At 39.2% G+C, this 17,256-nt stretch overlaps 2 protein-coding genes across 2 annotated transcripts; one reads left to right on the plus strand and one right to left on the minus strand.

Annotated features, from left to right (window-relative positions):
* Positions 1 to 2,765: 2,765 nt before the first annotated feature.
* Positions 2,766 to 8,166, minus strand: LOC141444945 (uncharacterized). Its single transcript, XM_074110731.1, has one exon. It carries the CDS (start codon positions 7,951 to 7,953, stop codon positions 6,688 to 6,690), a length of 1,266 nt encoding a protein of 421 aa, XP_073966832.1. The 5' UTR covers positions 7,954 to 8,166; the 3' UTR covers positions 2,766 to 6,687.
* A 674-nt stretch (positions 8,167 to 8,840) lies between these two features.
* On the plus strand, positions 8,841 to 16,484 carry LOC141444591 (uncharacterized). Its single transcript, XM_074110155.1, has 4 exons — positions 8,841 to 9,155; positions 10,509 to 10,686; positions 15,142 to 15,339; positions 16,290 to 16,484. The coding sequence occupies exons 1-4, from the start codon at positions 8,972 to 8,974 to the stop codon at positions 16,456 to 16,458; spliced, it is 729 nt and encodes a 242-aa protein (XP_073966256.1). The 5' UTR covers positions 8,841 to 8,971; the 3' UTR covers positions 16,459 to 16,484.
* Positions 16,485 to 17,256: the final 772 nt, after the last annotated feature.

Consider the following 17,256-nt stretch of genomic DNA (forward strand, 5'->3'; position numbering starts at 1 on the left):
AATATCTTTATTCAATTTTGTCTACATATACACAAAAAAATGAATGTCAAAAAAAACTTCCACCGGTTCAGATAAACCTCTGTTGAGAAGAACCTGATAAGATAATACCATTTTCACATTGGATAGGATCCTCTGGGACTCCTCCGCGAGTTGGATCAGCTTTGCAGTGTTCCTCAGCACCGACTTGCACCAGATGCAGAGCCATAGCGACATTGGAGGGTCCTGGAATTGAGAGGAAACATTTTCAGCTTTATTGCTATAAGTCACGTGACCAGATTTGACGTTGGAAACAAGCGCCGCGCGATTTGCATGTGGCCACGCCTTTACTTACATAAATAATTATCTGGTAATTTTAGAAAAATATGTGCATTTGACACTGGTGAGAGTGCAATAGTAGGAAAGGTGGATTAAGTGAGAAAAAAAGTGGTCATATATAAGGTCAGTGAAGAGTTATTGTTGCTGGGGGGCGCATATCTATTGTTAGCCTGGGGCAGTAGAGCTCTAAATCAGGCACTGGGCATGGATATTTAGGTGCAATGTTAATGAAATCTGCAATGTAATTTTTGGGGATTCCCATTGGAATTTACTAAAGTGTCAGAATTAAATTTAACTGTCTGATCTAATAGTTTTCACAAGCAAAAGTTACTCTTTAACAATACAAAATATATTTTATGTATATATATTATACAGTCAATTGGGCCAATCAACTATATTACCGACACTTTGGGCGTCTCCAGCGTTACCAAAATTGTCTCTGGCGTTGCCAAAAAATCGTACTTCCATCAAGATATTTCACGGTTTAATAGGTTGAACTTACGTAGGATGGCATGTATTCATGTACATCATCTATTATATTACAGAAAAAAACATGTTTACTTACAAAATCTGCAATTGTTTGAAAAATGTCGCGGACAGATTAGTGTGGGTAAAAAAATTGATTGGCCCAATTAAGAATTATACCTTTATTTATTATTAAAACAGATTTTATTGTTAAACCGAAAATTTTAAAGTCATTTACTTAACATTGTAATTGAAAAAATAAACGTTTACAATTAATAAAGTAAAAAAAGGTATACGTACGTGAATACCAAGTATATGACTGAAAAACTTATTTAAAGACGGATTCGCCAACAGTCCAGTATCCGTGTGACTGTTCAAGCAGATTTTGCATAGTTTTGAATCGATTTCACTCATTATTTTACTGATAAAATATAAAAGTTTCGTATAATTTTGACGATCTTTTTGTTGTCTTCGTGCTCGCTAAGCATTTCATGAACATAAATGAAATGTCAAGTATGTCAATGTCAATTTTATCCCGTTCAGAAATCTTTGTACAAATCGAGGCGTATTTTTCTGAAACTTTAACTAATCGTTCGTTTTTATTTCTCTCATCAAGGAGTGATAATTATATAATATATACATTAAACCTCTCATTGAAACTCGAACTTAATAATAGAATCTTGTCATAGGTAGTACCACTACGAACTTGTTAAAATAGATTTTAATTTTCAATGCCACATTCCCAAAGACATTCATAATACTACACCTACCTACCTACATCTATCAGCGGGTAGCGATGTTAAATTGTCTTTTACAAAACAGTTAATTCAGTTTGTTTTTGCAAGCTTTTATTTAATTGGTATCTATGAAACAATTGAATTGCGGGCTGAGGGCAACCGGGGCGCCAGGTAGGTACTGCAGCACAGGGCGCCGTGAGCGCCAGCTCAATTTAACGACTTAATTTGAATACCTATTTTTATCGATCTAAAAAATAAAGGAAAACTAGACTCAGCGTATTAACTTTTATAGATTTATTTCGTAGGAGTTTGTCATTTTGTCGCTTGTCGTATGTAAAGGGCGCCGAAAGACATAACTCGCCTGGCGCCTAATTGGCCGCCGTGCAGGGCTACTACGAAATTCGAAGTTCGTGTCGCTCCGTCCCTCTTACACCTACACTATTTAATACGAGAGCGAGAGGGACGGGACGATACGAACTTCGATTTTCGGAGTTGGCCCTCTGAGTCTGCCAGTCAGATTAATACAACATTGGACACATTGTTTCTCATGTCAAGTAATTAAAAAACCGGCCCAGTGCGAATCGGACCCGCGCACGAAGGGTTCCGTACCATTATCTATACAACATTAGACATTAGTAAAAAGAAAACACGTTTGTTGTATGGGAGCACGGGGAGCACCCTTAACTATTTATTTTATTCTGTTTTTAGTATTTGTTGTTATAGCGGCAACAGAAATACACCATCTGTGAAAATTTCAACTGTCGGGTCCCGTTTTTACCCTTTGGGAACGGAACCCTAAAAGTGGTGAAGATATAGCGTTGCGATAGCTTTTAGCACGGCGTGACGTCACGGCCCCCACTCCCAAACTTTGACGCGCATCATCTTTATAATTTTTTGTTTGGAAAAAAAAATACTAGGACACTTATTTTTTTATTGACATAACCATTGGTTTTCTGATAATAATCCAACTGGCAGACTAAGGGGCTGTTTCAATACCCATTGATTAATTTTATCTGACGGATAAATGTGATGCCGCCTATTCGCACAAAACAAACAGAGACGGCATCACATTTATCCGTCAGATGAATTTAATCAATGGATGGTGGATCAGGACGTAAATAAAAAATATATTTTTTTTACCCTGGAAACTACCCAATACTGAAAAATCTATAACAAAGAGCCGCTTACATAAAGTATTCCTAATTAAGTAGCGGGTAAAGCAGGTAATAAATAAATAAAAAACATTAATGATTTTGAATCATTTTTTTATTACAAGTCAGCATTTAAACATTTAAACTATCATAAGATAAGGCTTGGCAAGCTTACAACTTTGTTTTTGAACAATTTAATTATAATTCGCTATAAATAGCTACAAATTGGTTATAAATAATAACATAGAAGCATTTTTGGAAGCGCTTTGATAAGTTGAGCCAAAATAATTTGTCTGCGTCAGAAAGGTATAAATTTCATACATTTAATATGATGAGATCCTAAATCTGACGTGTCTCGATGGACGTGTCGTGAACTGTCGTGTTGTTCTCTGTCATGTTAACCCGCTGCGCCTGGGCTGCTGCGACTTTTTTGGGTAATTTTGGTTAAGTTACCCTATGTTAAAAAGTGATCGAAACTAGAAACAAAACTCTTTAAATCACAAATAGTTTGTGATTGTGACGCGCCGACGTAGGCACGTGGGGATTTAGGATTTCAAAACACACTTTACTGCAATGTATTCTATCTCAAAATGCACGCTTTCTAGAACTCTTAGCCATTCTTTAACCACATAAAATACAAATATTCAACGCGGAAGAAAAAGTATGCAATAAAAATACGTGGTTGACATAGAAAATTGTGAAAGTACTAAATAAAAAAGATGATTTTTTATGACAAAGACATCAGAATACAGAACAAATCAAAATAACAGAAAAAAGTATACCTTTTGAGATCGTGATTTTTTTAAGAAAGTGGTCCTTATATTATTTGTTTTCACCAGCAGCGCATTTGCTTAAAGAAATCCAAGACTTTTTAAAAACTTCGCTGTGAGCACCACCCAAAATTAGTGTAGAAATGACCAAGAAGACAGAAAAAATGTGTCGACTTAGGAAAAAAGCCAAGAGATGCGAGTTCTGTTTCCGAGTAAGCCTTAGTAGTCTTAGTAAGGAAGTGCACCTTCTGGAAAAGGGTCTTATACCATCCCAAGCCATAAATGTATGAAACCGATACTTTTCTGACGCGCCACGACACTTCACGTCAGATAAATGTCGTGCACAATAAATTGAATTCCATAATGTATGAACTAAAATCACGTAGGTATGTCATTATTGGGGCAAAGACCGATCGTGTCCTTGTATCTGTGTTGTGTGAGTGTGACGTATGATAATTTGTGAGGAAGCGTCATGAAAATATACCTACACGTATCGGACAAACGCAGCTATTTTGCACGTGGCCATGGAGTAAAGTTAATTGGTTAGTTTTACGCTTCGGAGGATCTAGAGATCAAAATACGATTGGCTACAGCACATATTTGATATCGCTACAAACAATCTATATAAGTACTGTCATCATCATCACTTTATATTTAAAAACAGCAGACAAAATTAAGTCAACTGTAGGAAATGAAACAATAAAATTTATACAATAACAAATTGTCTATCTTAAACTTACCCTCCCACTTAACCCCACCGCACAAACGAATATTCAGTGCATTTTGAGGAAAGTTATGGGCTGTTTCACCATCCATTGATTAGTGTTAACTGGCGGTTTGGTGTGATGCCGTCTCTATTTGTTTTGTTCGAATAGACGGAGACGGCATCACATTTAACCGTCGGTTAACGCTAATCAATGGATAGGATGGTGAAACAGCCCCTTAGTCTTTACCTCAGTTCATCTGTCATAACATAAACTTAAAAAAAGTGTAGTGTCTTGAACATAAAAAAGAATCAATTGTCTATGGTTCTTTAACAGGGATGGCAAACATTTATTGGCGAACGGTGCAATTTTAATGAAAACAATGATAATCTGACAATGACGTGCCATCAAATATTCTTGAGTTAGTCTTTGCATGGAAGAAAATACCTATAAATGTAGTACACATGCGATAATTAGTGATGCCAAATACAGTAAGCTTTGTTCAAGTACAGACAAGACAAGTTTAACTTTATCACATTGTCATATTTTTAAGAACCTTAGATACAACCTAGGGGCTTCCATTGGACGCTAGGTGAATTTTGCGAATATGATGTTACCCCTCCCCCATAGTGAGATCCCGTAAGATTAAGAAAGAAAGAAAGAAAGAAAATATATTTATTTGGTCACATTAATACATACCAAAACAAACAAAACAAAAGCGAAAAGAGCAGAATGGACACAAAAAGGGAAAAAGGCTCAAACCTTCCCCTCTCTCCAAACCTCACGTGAGATCTTGCAAAATGTTTCGTGGCGTTTGTCAGTGGGGAAAGATGTTTATTTTTTATACCACCACTTTTATCACAATTTCATTGTTGTCCCCAGAGACCCCACTTGAGATTGTATGAGATTTGGTTAGACTTCCCTCCCCCACGTGAGATTGGGTGAGATTTGGTTAGACCTCTGCTCCCCCACGTGAGATAGGATGAGATTTGGTAAGACTTCCCTCCCCCACGTGAGATTGGGTGAGATTTGGTTAACCCCTCCCCCCCCCCTCTAAACACCTTACATAATTAATTGATGCCCCCTGGGCCTTGGCTATGTCAATCGCTGGTCAGTTCTTATGAAAAAAATGGAATATTGTACTTCAGCTGTTAGAAATTGTTTAATTCCAATTGGACTCAAAACTGTTACTGTAGAATGTCCTTTATATTATTTACAGATTAGGATTTTACTGACTGTAGATATTTAAAAAATGTAGGAAACCATTTTAAAACTAATTGTACTGGTGCGGTGCTAATTCTATGTCGTGTAAAATAATTATAGATTCTATTACTATGGAACACAAATGAAAACACTATACTATTGGTACTAAGGCCGCATTCCTTCCCTTAAAATGCTTTTGACCATATACTAAAACCAAAATAAACATAGGAATTGATTTCAAAAATCATATTACAATACTAAATAAGTAATAACAAGGCAAAAAAATCTTTTGATTGTCACTTAAAGTGAAAAATTAATTATTCAACCGGGTAAAACACTAAATTTTTATCATACTTTGTAAGTTTTGTTTGTATGAAGCTTTTTTTTAATGTGTCTTAACAATAAAATTACAGTTTTTTTTATGATTAATTCATAAGCGGACAGGGCTGGATTCAGAGGTCTAAGACCTTGGGGTAATGAAGGAGTGGAGGCATGTTAAAAAAAAAACGGAAAAGTGGCTAACCAGTTGAAGTTAACCCTCTACTCGTAAAGGCCCCAGGGCTGTGGCCCAAACCTCCCCTAAATCCGGCTCTGCGTGTGCGTGAGTGAATATAATATGTAATTGTCTTTTGTCTTGCATGTAGGTGACAGAGTAGCAAGGAACAATTTCTAATTTTGGATCTGTTTCAAAAACTTAGCTTAATGTCCAATTTTTTCTTTTGATTGTCACTTAAAGTGAAAAATTATCATTATTTAACTGGGTAAAACACTGAATTTTTTTATCGTACTTTTTAAGTTTTTTTTTGTATGAAGGTTTTTTTAATGTGTCTTAACAATAAAATTACAGTTTTTTTTATGATTAATTCATATGCGGACAGGGCTGGATTCAGAGGTCTAAGTGGAGGCCTGTTAAAAAGAAACGGAAAAGTGGCTAACCAGTTGAAGTTAACCCTCTTTGTGAGGGTCCCTCTCTCGCTCAGGGCTGTAGCCCAGACCTCCCCTAAATCCGGCCCTGCGTGTGTGCGGGTAAATATATGTAATTGTCTTTTATCTTGCATGTAGGTGACAGAGTAGCAAGGAATGATTTCTAATTTTGGATCTGTTTCAAAAACTTAGCTTAATGTCCGATTTTTTCTAACTAATGAAATGCTGCAGACTTAGATGTGTCATAACTGTGGAAATAAAATAAACATATTTTAAATTCATTGAATAATTTGTACTTTATATAGTACATTTGGTAGTTATGATAATGTTCTTTATGTGAAGATGTTAGAAACATTAAGTATTATTTTTTGTGTCTGAAAATACTTTACCCTTTAAATTGTATCTTCAGCTGACAAACCTATTGAGACTCTGCAATCTTCAGTATCTTGACCTTCTGCACATCTTCGTAAGGTAACATAGCTACCGAAGCAGGTCTTTTGAAGTTGTGAATAAAATCTAGCACAGCTATCTTCTTCGGCATAGCTACGATGACTGTATGGCCATCGACTGATTCCAAAACATCTATTTGTATGATGGGACACATGGAAAGTACGGGACAGTCATACCGTTCCATGAAATTATACTGTTTCACAGGCTCGGAATTGAAAAGATCAAATTCTCCATTTTTAAATGGGGCGTAGTAGATACGAAGGACTCCCCAATTTGATCCGACGAAAGCTATATCTCCATATATTCTGACTGATACTATATCTCGTAATGGGCCTTCTGGGATTGTGTGGTTGAGGACATACATCCATTGGATGTAGACGCGCCAGTCCATGCGTTCAAGGAAGTTATATTCACGTAATGTGTGAAGTAAATTTGTATCAGGACCAAGACTGCATCGGTACACCAGTTCCTGACCATAGGCAGTGTAAATATTACGCTCAAATGTTAATATGTGGAGATGATCAGTGTATCCGAGACTCATGACTCCATCATTTGACCGACTAACAAGGCGATGAGTGAGATTCCCATCTTCTAACTCGCAGACGTAGATTTCGTCATTTAAATTGACATAGTACACTTCTCTATCTACAAGTATGAAGGATTTAACATTGTCAAAAGTGACATTAGTTTCGTATCTCGGATTCTGAATGACTTTTCGTATAATGAATAAGTGTAATTGATAACCTAGGATGACTATAGTGTCCTGGTTTTCTGTGTAATTCAAGTATTCTCCAGTTATGTTGCACCGTTCTGATTTTTCCATGGTTTCAATATCGTAATAAACTATTGCAGACTTTTTATGGACACCAATGATACCGTCACGGAGGATTTTGAAGTTCTGTATCTCTTCCCTGACGCAAGATGCTGCTGCAAACTCGTCCCTGACTTCTCTGGCCTGTGACAGCTTCGGCCATAGCGACAATGACCTGTATATATTGAACCAAAGCATACCAGCCCGAGCTTTTCGACGTGCAATTTTGTAAACACTCTCGAAATCACTCTTGCAGTAATCTCGCCACAAAGCGTCACTCCGGGACAGCCCGTCAACTATTTGCTTGAATCTCACGCAAACCCGACGGCATAAAGTGAGATCCTTCGCTGGTAACAAAGTGAAAATGAAGAGGAGAACTTCTGTTGGTAATCTGCACAAGTAGGAGTCGGCGTCCAAAGTCATCTTAGCGGCTATTTTAGTGGGTCAATGCAACATACACGCTATTTTAGTCGATTCGCCATTTCATTTTGTTTCATTATTTTATTTTTGGGTAGTAGGTACAGTACAGAAATTATTCGTCCATTGTGTTTGTCAACAACGCAACGCACAAGCGGAGAAAAATAATCGATCTTGTTAGGACGTAGCTGTCAGCTGTCACTAATAATAATAATAATTGAATTTAGGGCGCGGCCACATGCATGAAATCGCTCGAACCTCTTAAATTATGGCAAAAACACTGTTTTTTTTTTTTTCATTCACTCCAATTTCTTTTATTTGTACAACTGCCACGACTGCTACTAAATGAGATTAAGAAATCAGCTTCCAAGGCCAAGATCATTCCTTCAAGAAGCTATTTTGTCGCTGCTCCTCGACACGGCGACCTGACGCTACTTTTTTGAGTCGCGAGAAATTCAAAATCACCTTCAAAATGGGGTCACGTGACCAGATTTATCGCTGCAATCGAGCAACGAGCGACTGCATGTGGCCGCACCATAATAACTTTTTTTATTAGTGTTGCTACCTACGCTATGATAATAATATTACATAATGGACTATCGAGAAAATTATAGTCACTAAAAATCCAAACTTCTTGCTTTATCCACGAAGAAATTAGAATGATTTAAAAATAAAAAGCTGCAAGTCGCTTTTAGCAAAGTATAAATGAAATGGCTGTAATCCACTTTACGAGGGCATTGCCGAACCCCTTGATAATTAGAACAATAGAGTTTACTATAAGTATTTTATTAAGTACAATAATTTCCAACTTAAAATTATTTGGTTTTTGGGTGCAACATGCAACAATAAAACATAGACAATAATAAAAAAATATCATGCTGTCAGTCAGTCATGTCAAATGGCTGTTTGATTTTTGACGGTTGACGGACGAATGAATGTTTGTTTTTATTTTGGTTTTGAGAGTTGATTGAACGGATGTAGTTAGTTTTCGTATAAATCAGAACTTAAATAGTCATTATTAATAATGGCCTTGTTTAAAAACTTAAGAGACGTATGTATTGCTTTTGAGGAAGATCTACGAAATGTTTCACCGCAATTATTCACCGCTAAGATCGGCGTATCCTTTGAAACTGAAATCGCAAACAAAATGCAGGATTTTTCGCTTTTTACGGCCAAGTTAAGACTTTTACAAGCGAAATCTTCATCAAGTATGTATATTTCTATTACTACATTTATTTTACGTTTATATATGCTTAGTTTTTCATTCAATAGGAAGCTCTACGGCGATTGTATTGTAAAAGTTAGTGTTTTCTATTTAACCTGCCTTTAAGTAAAGTTCTAGATTTCCCGAAAACTGCCAGACAAATTGAATGAAGCCATGGATAAAGACTAGAGTTGCGAAAAGGCAGGGAATATAGCTTTTTTTATACAACGTTAATAATGGCGTTATCCGATTGAGTTCGAAACTGTATACAGGGTGTAAAAAAACCCTGTACAACAATTTAATCCACAGACTACTGATTAGTAAAACAATACAAGTTGAAAATTATTTTAATTTGATAAATAAATTTGTATGGTATGAATTGAAGAAATCTCAATACAAAACGATTTTTTTAAATTTTCGAATTTCAATGTTTTTCCACTTGTGTTGTATTATTAGTAACTAGCTTTTACCCGCGGCTTCGCACGCGTAAACTATTCGGTCTGGTAGTTGCAATTGAAATTTTCGGGATTTTACAAAATTCCCCTGGAAATTTCCAAAATTTATATCTTGGTCTTCATTGAGTATTTTATTCCAGAGGTCCAGCTACCTACATACCAAATTTCATGGCTCTAAACCCAGTGGTTGTTATTTGGAGATTTTATCCCTAGTTATCCCGTAGGAATATCGGGTCAAAAAGTCACTTAAGTGTTATTCCAGATGTCCAGTTACCTACAAACCAAATTTCATGACTCTAAGCCCAGCGGTTATTATTTCGAGATTTTATCGCTATCCCGTGGGAATATCGAAATAAATAGTAGGCTATGTGTTATTTCAGAGGTTCAGCTACCTACACACTAAATTTCATGGCTCTAAGCCCCAGCGGTTGTTGTTTCAAGATTTTATCCCTAGGTGTCCCTTGGGAATATCGGGTCAAAAAGTCACCTATGTTTTATTCCAGACGTCCAACTACCTACATACCAAATTTCATGACTCTAAGCCTAGCGGTTGTTATTTCGAGATTTTATCCCTATCCCGTGGGAATATCGGGATAAAAAGTATCCTATGTTTTAATCCAGGTTGTAAACTAACTTTCTGCCAAATTTCATCCAAATCCGTCCAGCCGTTTAAGTGTGAAAAAGTAACAAACATACTCACTCACTCACTCACTCACTCACTCACAAACTTTCACATTTATAATATTAGTAGGATAGTAGGATTAGTAAGTAGCCTTGTTATAGGTTAAATTATCCAACAGATTTTTTTTTAATGCCATGTATAGCACCCATGCGGCTGACATGATCACCTGTTCAAAGCCTCAACAAAATTATATATTTAAAAAATTATATGCCAATTACAGTGACCCAGCCAGCTACAGAATTATCAGAAGAGGCTACGTTGGAAGCATACGAAGACACAGCTACGTGGAAGATTATTGAGCAGCAAACAGTTAAAACGGTCACACAGTTCAGAGACGTTAGAGAGCTTATTACTACCCCAAATAGCAAGTTGGATCCTGGACTAGTGGATAGGAAAGAGTAAGTGCGAGTTCAGTGACTTGAGTTCGAAATGTGTCAGTGTATTGTGGTGGTGGTGATAGATGGGTTTGTGTGATTTGTGTGTTCTTAGGGCCCGGGCCCAGTGTTGCCAACGTAGGCGATTTGTCGCCAATTAGGCTAGTCAAGATGGAAATCGGCAACATAAAATTCTAAATGGCAACTGGTCGCCTTTTAGGCTACTCGAAGGACAAGGTCCTTATAGTAGTTGAACAAGAGAATCACAACACAAATTGAGATAAGCACAAGAAAAAAAATACCTCCCACGCAAAAAAAGTGTAAGCGGGATAGAAAAAAAAGTGTACGAATTAATAAAAAAATAATTAAAAATAACATGCAAAATTAACAATACAACTGACCAAGTGCAGTGTAGGGTACCTTACTAATATTTTGCATATCTTACTAATTTTATAGCCCCTTAGAGTTATGAAATTTGACACCTGATCTGGAATAACACATAGGCTACTTTTTTAGGCGACCTCAGTTCAAATTTGGCTACATTAGGCTACTCAAGCTGTAAAAAATGGCGATATCAGGTTCTGAGTCGTTGGCAATACTGCCTGGGCCCACTTAGCTTCTTTTAAGCGTCGTCGTCTAGTAAACGCCCGCGCAGCGCCGACGTAACGTTCATGTTGCCACGCGCCCCTCCCCCGGCGCTCGCCGCCGCATCCGTCCCAACCGGTAAATGCAGTCATCGCCAGGAGACGAGTTTGATACTGAACTTTTTATACAAGAAATACAAAACCGTCCTGTAATAATATGTCTATAAGAGATTACAGTGATTGTGTTCTTAAAAGAAAGTCTTGGGAAGAGATATGCAATTTATTTATCCCACAGTTTTCACACTGACCGAATTCAGAACATTATGTATATTCTCTTTGGTGCTAATGTTTCAACTGAGGCTGTTGCGCTCTGTCCGTCGCAGTAACGCTGTGCGAACGCTGACAAGACGCTGACGTTCGACAAACGCCGCGTTGACGCTGCGCGGGCGTTAACGAGACACTGGCGTCCAAAAAACGCCACTGGCGTCGCGGCGCCGCAACGTGAACGTTACGTCGGCGCTGCGCGGGCGTTTACTAGACGACGATGCTTAGAAGACGCTAAGTGGGCCCGGGCCCTTACAGGGTGGAGGTGGAGGAACTGCATGAACACGCATATCTTGAATGACCAAAAAAAAGTTTCAACTGGATTAGAGAAGATTTGGAGTGGGTATTTTATGTGCAATGTTAATGAAATCCACCATGTCATTTTCAAATCCGGGAATTCAATTCAACTGAAAGATTTAAAGCCTGTTCAGATTACGCGTCGCCCGCTTCAATTTACATTGCAAAATTTAAAAAAAAACGCTTCGCATGCGCTTTTCTTTGCTAGAAGAGATTCCCTATTTATGATCTTATAAACTCAAACAGGTACATATCTATTATTGTTTCATGTATCCCTGCACGAAAATATTAATATATATATATATACAACTTATACCTAATACATGCAGTGCGTGCAACGCTCGGAAACGGACGTGTCTCACTGCACCGAAAGATTGCGAAATCGCGTAGCGCGGCCTATTAGCCGCTGCCTGTTGACGACGCTATGAGTTCGCAACAACTCATTGCGAATGAACTGTTGGCGTTCATTCAAAACGCCATCGACACCATGGATGAAGTCAGCATCGTGCAGATCTGCAAGTCCAACTTCAAGGAGGATGAGATTTGCAGTGGCAAGGCGCTGCTCTTCCAGGCCGACCAGATGCCGTCTCGCAAAAGGAATGGAGGAATAAAGAGTCTCCAGGACATCACGATGTTCAAGGCGACCGATCCGGACGATGTGCCCTCTTTTGTGGCAAAGGAACTGCGGAAGCTGCCCCCTGTCACATTCTACCACGTCGACGTCACCACTTTGCTAAAGGACATCGTGACCCTTAAGGCAAATCTGGCCGAACTTTCGATAAAATTCGATGTATCGCAAGATATTATCACCGAGTTGCTTAAAGAAATCACCAGTTTACGCAATAGTGCCCCGTGCCCCTTAGTCTTAAGTTTTCGGTTACAAACTACGTCTCGATCGCGTTCGCGTTAAAATCTCAATTTGTATGGAAACACGAACATCGCAAACGTTCCGCTAGAGGCGCTGTTCGTGTTTCCATACAAATTGAGATTTTAACGCGAACGCGATCGACACGTATTTTGTACCGAAAACTTACACTAAGGGTACAGGTAACTCGGTCACCTGTTGATGCGTCGAATTCTAATGTAAACAACCGACTGGAAGTAGATGCCGAAACGACCGCCGGTGCAACGTGAGAGACCTGAGCCTCGTGCTCCGCCCGCCGCCCCGCCGCCCGCAGCACTCCGCCAACAAGCAGCCAGCTGGGCGCGGGTATGCTGACGCGGCGGCCGAGCCGCCGCGCCCCGCCAGCCTCTAGCACCGCCTAAGGCTACTGAACCGAGGGCTACTTCGACGCCGAACAGGCCCCTGAGCACTAAGTGGACGAGGAGGGGTTCAAATTGGTGCAGAAGAAAAGCAAGGCTCGCAAGAAACCTTGCAAGAGTCAGTGTGGCTCTGCTGAACCGGATCCAGGCTCCGGGCTGAGGGCGGCCACGCCGAATACGGCACTGTATGTGTCGCGTCTGCATCACACCGTCGCAGTCGCAGATGTGGTGGAATACGTCCGCCGGAAGAGCGGATACACGCTGAGGGTGTTCCAGCTGCAGTCGCGCCACTACGTGCACTTCAGCTCGTTTGTGGTGCGCGTGCCGCGGCTGCTGATGGGACCATCGCGAGTGCTGCCTTCTGGCCGAAAGACTTCGTGTTCCGGGGCTCCACGCCGCCGCAGTTGAATGCCACGTCGGGGACGGTGACTCAACGGGGTCACGCCGTTTTGTCACCAAATTAGTTTTCATCATCATCTCAGCCTATATATGTCCCACTGCTGGGCACAGGCCTCCTCTCAGAACAAGAGGGCTTGGCCATAGTTCCCACGCGGGCCCAGTGCGGATTGGGAACTTCACACGCACCATTGAATTGCTTCGCAGGTTTGTGCAGGTTTCCTCACGTTGTTTTCCTTTACCGCAAAGCTCGTGGTAAACTTCAAATGTAATTCCGCACACGAATTTCGAAAAACTCAGAGGTGCGAGCCGGGGTTTGAACCCACGACCCTCTGTTTGAGAGGCGATAGGTCAAACCACTAGGCCACCACGGCTTCAAATTAGTTTTAAATATTATTAATTATAAATATGTATGTTAGTCTGTAAGGTATTTATTGTATGGGCCAAGTTGGCCGAAATAAATGAATTTATTATTATTATTATTAATACAAAAAATACGTAAGTAAGTACGTGAAAGTAAAAGGTGATCATCTCGCGAGCGAGCGCAGGACGAACGAGCTAAAATCGCACGTGCGGCACCGACGGCAGCGCAGCCTTGACTAAAGAAAAGAAAACCTTAACTTAATCCTCCTTAAATTATCAGTGTGTGCGTGCGGCGGGTGCGTGCGTACCGGCGCCAACCGGCGCGCACACATTTAAGCCGCGCGATGTACTTTTGTTCGTAGTGAGCCTACTTGTTCTCTTTTACTGTGACATTATATAACAAATTGTAACAAATATTATACTTGATTATTAATTATTATCATGTTATACAGGATGTCCCAGGAACCAACGACAAACCGTTGAGAGCTGGTAGAGCAGCACAAAAGCTATCGATTTAACCCCCATGTATGTTCAGCGATTTTTAGTTGTTTCGGAGATATTGATCATTTTAATCGGAGTTTTTGTTATATTTATCTCTATCAGCTCTCAACGGTTTGTCGTTGGTTTCTGGGACACCAGTATACCTTTTAAAATGTCATATAACATTATAACATGGTATACAATATATGATGTTATATAACATTTTTATACCAATATGGGAGTGTTTAAAACATCTAACAAGTAGTAACAAAAGTTATAAAGTGTTAGACAATGTTATCGTGTTTTATAACGTTTTATACCATGAGCGAAGCCGCAGATAATTAAGATTGGTTTTTTGGAATCTTTTTGTATCTTTTATTTCAATTACAAATTTTTACTTTTACGGTAATCCCGTAAAACCTAAATTGAAAATACAAACTGAAATATAGATGCACAGAAAAACCAGAAAAATAAGACCAGCACTGGGAATCGAACCCAGGTCCTCGGTATTCCGTACCGCGTGCTATACCGCTACACCACTGCTGGTCAACGGTACAGACACGAATTTCTCCTATGCACCACATATCTCAGCTTGTTTGTTTCTTATTTAGCCACTTAAGCAGTGACGCTAGCGACATCTATACCGTAGCCCTCATCGAGAAACTTTTGGCATTCCATTGGAACTAACCGCTCACCCGGACAAGAGATATCGTTATTAAGCAATCAAATTAGGCAATGTCAAGTATGTTAATATAATTTTGATTATTTTCAGCTCGATAATCGCCAAACTTAAAGAATACCGTTTGAAGGAGGAGCAGCTCCGAGAAATGGATTCTTTGCTGAAGAAGGCAGAGTCGGAACACCACACACTCCGGACCCAGTGGGACCAGGAGCTCGGGGAACTCAGGGACCTGAAGGAACAAGCCCAAGTTGCTGAAGAAGAAATGGGTATTGAAGATCCCTTGTATAGGTAAGTTGACCTAATACTATCCTAAGGGGCTGTTTCACCATCCATTGATTAGTGTTAACTGGCGGTTAGGTGTGATGCCGTCTCTATTTGTTTTGTTCGAATAGACGGAGATGGCATGACATTTAACCGTCGATTAACGCTTATCAATGGATGGTGAAACAGCCCCTAAGTCTACATCCCACTAATATTATAAACTAGCTACCCTTATTTTAATTAATTATACTTAGGAGCTGTTTCACCATCCACTGATTAGTGTTAACTGACGGTTAAATGTGATGCCGTCTCTATTTGTTTTGTTCGAATAGACGGAGACGGCATCAGATTTAACCGTCAGTTAACACTAATCAATAGTTGGTGAAACAGCCCCTTAAACTAGTGTTTACCCGCGGCTTCGCACACGTAAATCATTAGTTCCAGCAGCTGAATTGAAATTCCGGGATTATTTAAAAATTCCCGTGGGAATTCCCGAAAATTAAATCGTTGTTTTCATTGAAGTTACATTAAAAACAATCATGATCATATTTCATGACTCTAAGCCCAGCGGTTGTTGTTTCGAGATTTTATCCCTATCCCATGGGAATATCGGGATAAAAAGTATCCTATGTTTTAATCCAGGTTATAAAATACGCAGGAATCCAGTATATAAATCCAGGATACAAACATACTCACTCACTCACAAACTTTCAGTAGTTAGTAGGATTAGGGGGGATATACCACAACAGAGATCTTTCCTCAGGCTGGTGTGCCTATTATAATTACTGTCAAACAAAAGAATCTAGTGTTTTATTACATTCCAGGTACTAATTTGATCTTTTCTAAAGATATGGAAACTAATTTAGAAAAAGAAAAACCTAAGTTAAAAAAACAGGTCATTTTTTCTCAAGAATGCATTTTTTTTTTTCGTAACTAGGTAGAAGGTAAAGGACTTTAGAAGATGTCTTTTTTTGCAGCAAACTCCAAGTGCTAATAGGCAAGATGGAGATAATGCGGTGGCTCATATCAAGGCTGGTGACAGCCCGGACTCCAGGGTATGACTGGCTCGCCGACCCTGACAACAGACTGGCTGCTCTCAAGATAGCGAGGGACCCCAACACTGTGGAAAGCTTTACTGGCCTGTAACTTAAGAATAAATCTTTTTTTTAGTAGAGTTTTTTTTTGTAGTATTATAGACAAATATGCATGTGGAAACAGGCGGACAGTTTGTGGGGCCCTGGGATAATTGGGCTAGTTGGGGTCTACCTAATGAGGGCTATCGCGTATGAATTCGCCGCTAGAGGCGCTAGTGTAGCGAGCTGTCTCCGAAATGTCAAATGTCACTGTTTTTGGGTAAGCTTCGCGGGCTTATTCATAATTAGAATATGGGGGGGGGGGGCATTTATATCCACAGGGCCCTGGGCCTAAAAAGCCTTTAAACAGATCCACACCTGGGCTGGGGGCGCTTGACTGTCATTATCGGTCTATGGACGCTCGTGACTACCTGGGAGTTGGTATGCTGCGAATTTTTTTTAGTGACACTCCTTTATTGGGTCAACTATTGTAAGTTCATTTTGATCCACTTCCAGCGGTCGGATTGAGTTGAAATCTGGGGTTTGTTTACATGTGTTTTTTGTATTATTAATTAATATGATTAACATTTTTATATAAATGAATGAATAGAAACATACTTAAAAACACAACACAAGATACATCAATATGATAGGAAACAAAATAAATAAAAACTACATAAATATACCTAACTATAAAAAGAAAACACCATCTAAGAAATTAATTGGATTTAAGTTTGTCAGTTGTGTATTTTTTCTTTTCTTTTGTACAGCCAAAAGGTCATGCATACAAAGCAAGTACAGTCAGCAAGAAAGCTTAGGGCATTTAAATAAAAGCTTTTTTTTTTCAATTTTTAACCCACATCGCTAAAAG

The sequence above is a fragment of the Choristoneura fumiferana genome, chromosome 30 (genome assembly GCF_025370935.1).
Source record: "Choristoneura fumiferana chromosome 30, NRCan_CFum_1, whole genome shotgun sequence".
NCBI classification, from domain to species: domain Eukaryota; kingdom Metazoa; phylum Arthropoda; class Insecta; order Lepidoptera; family Tortricidae; genus Choristoneura; species Choristoneura fumiferana.

Bases quoted from the DNA above. Each gene is read 5' to 3' on its own strand.
- LOC141444945 (XM_074110731.1), bottom strand. From the start codon at position 7,953: ATGACTTTGGACGCCGACTCCTACTTGTGCAGATTACCAACAGAAGTT.
- LOC141444591 (XM_074110155.1), top strand. From the start codon at position 8,972: ATGGCCTTGTTTAAAAACTTAAGAGACGTATGTATTGCTTTTGAGGAA. The intron at 9,156-10,508 runs GTATGTATATTT...TGCCAATTACAG, and splicing joins ACAAGCGAAATCTTCATCAA to TGACCCAGCCAGCTACAGAA. The intron at 10,687-15,141 runs GTAAGTGCGAGT...GATTATTTTCAG, and splicing joins GGACTAGTGGATAGGAAAGA to CTCGATAATCGCCAAACTTA.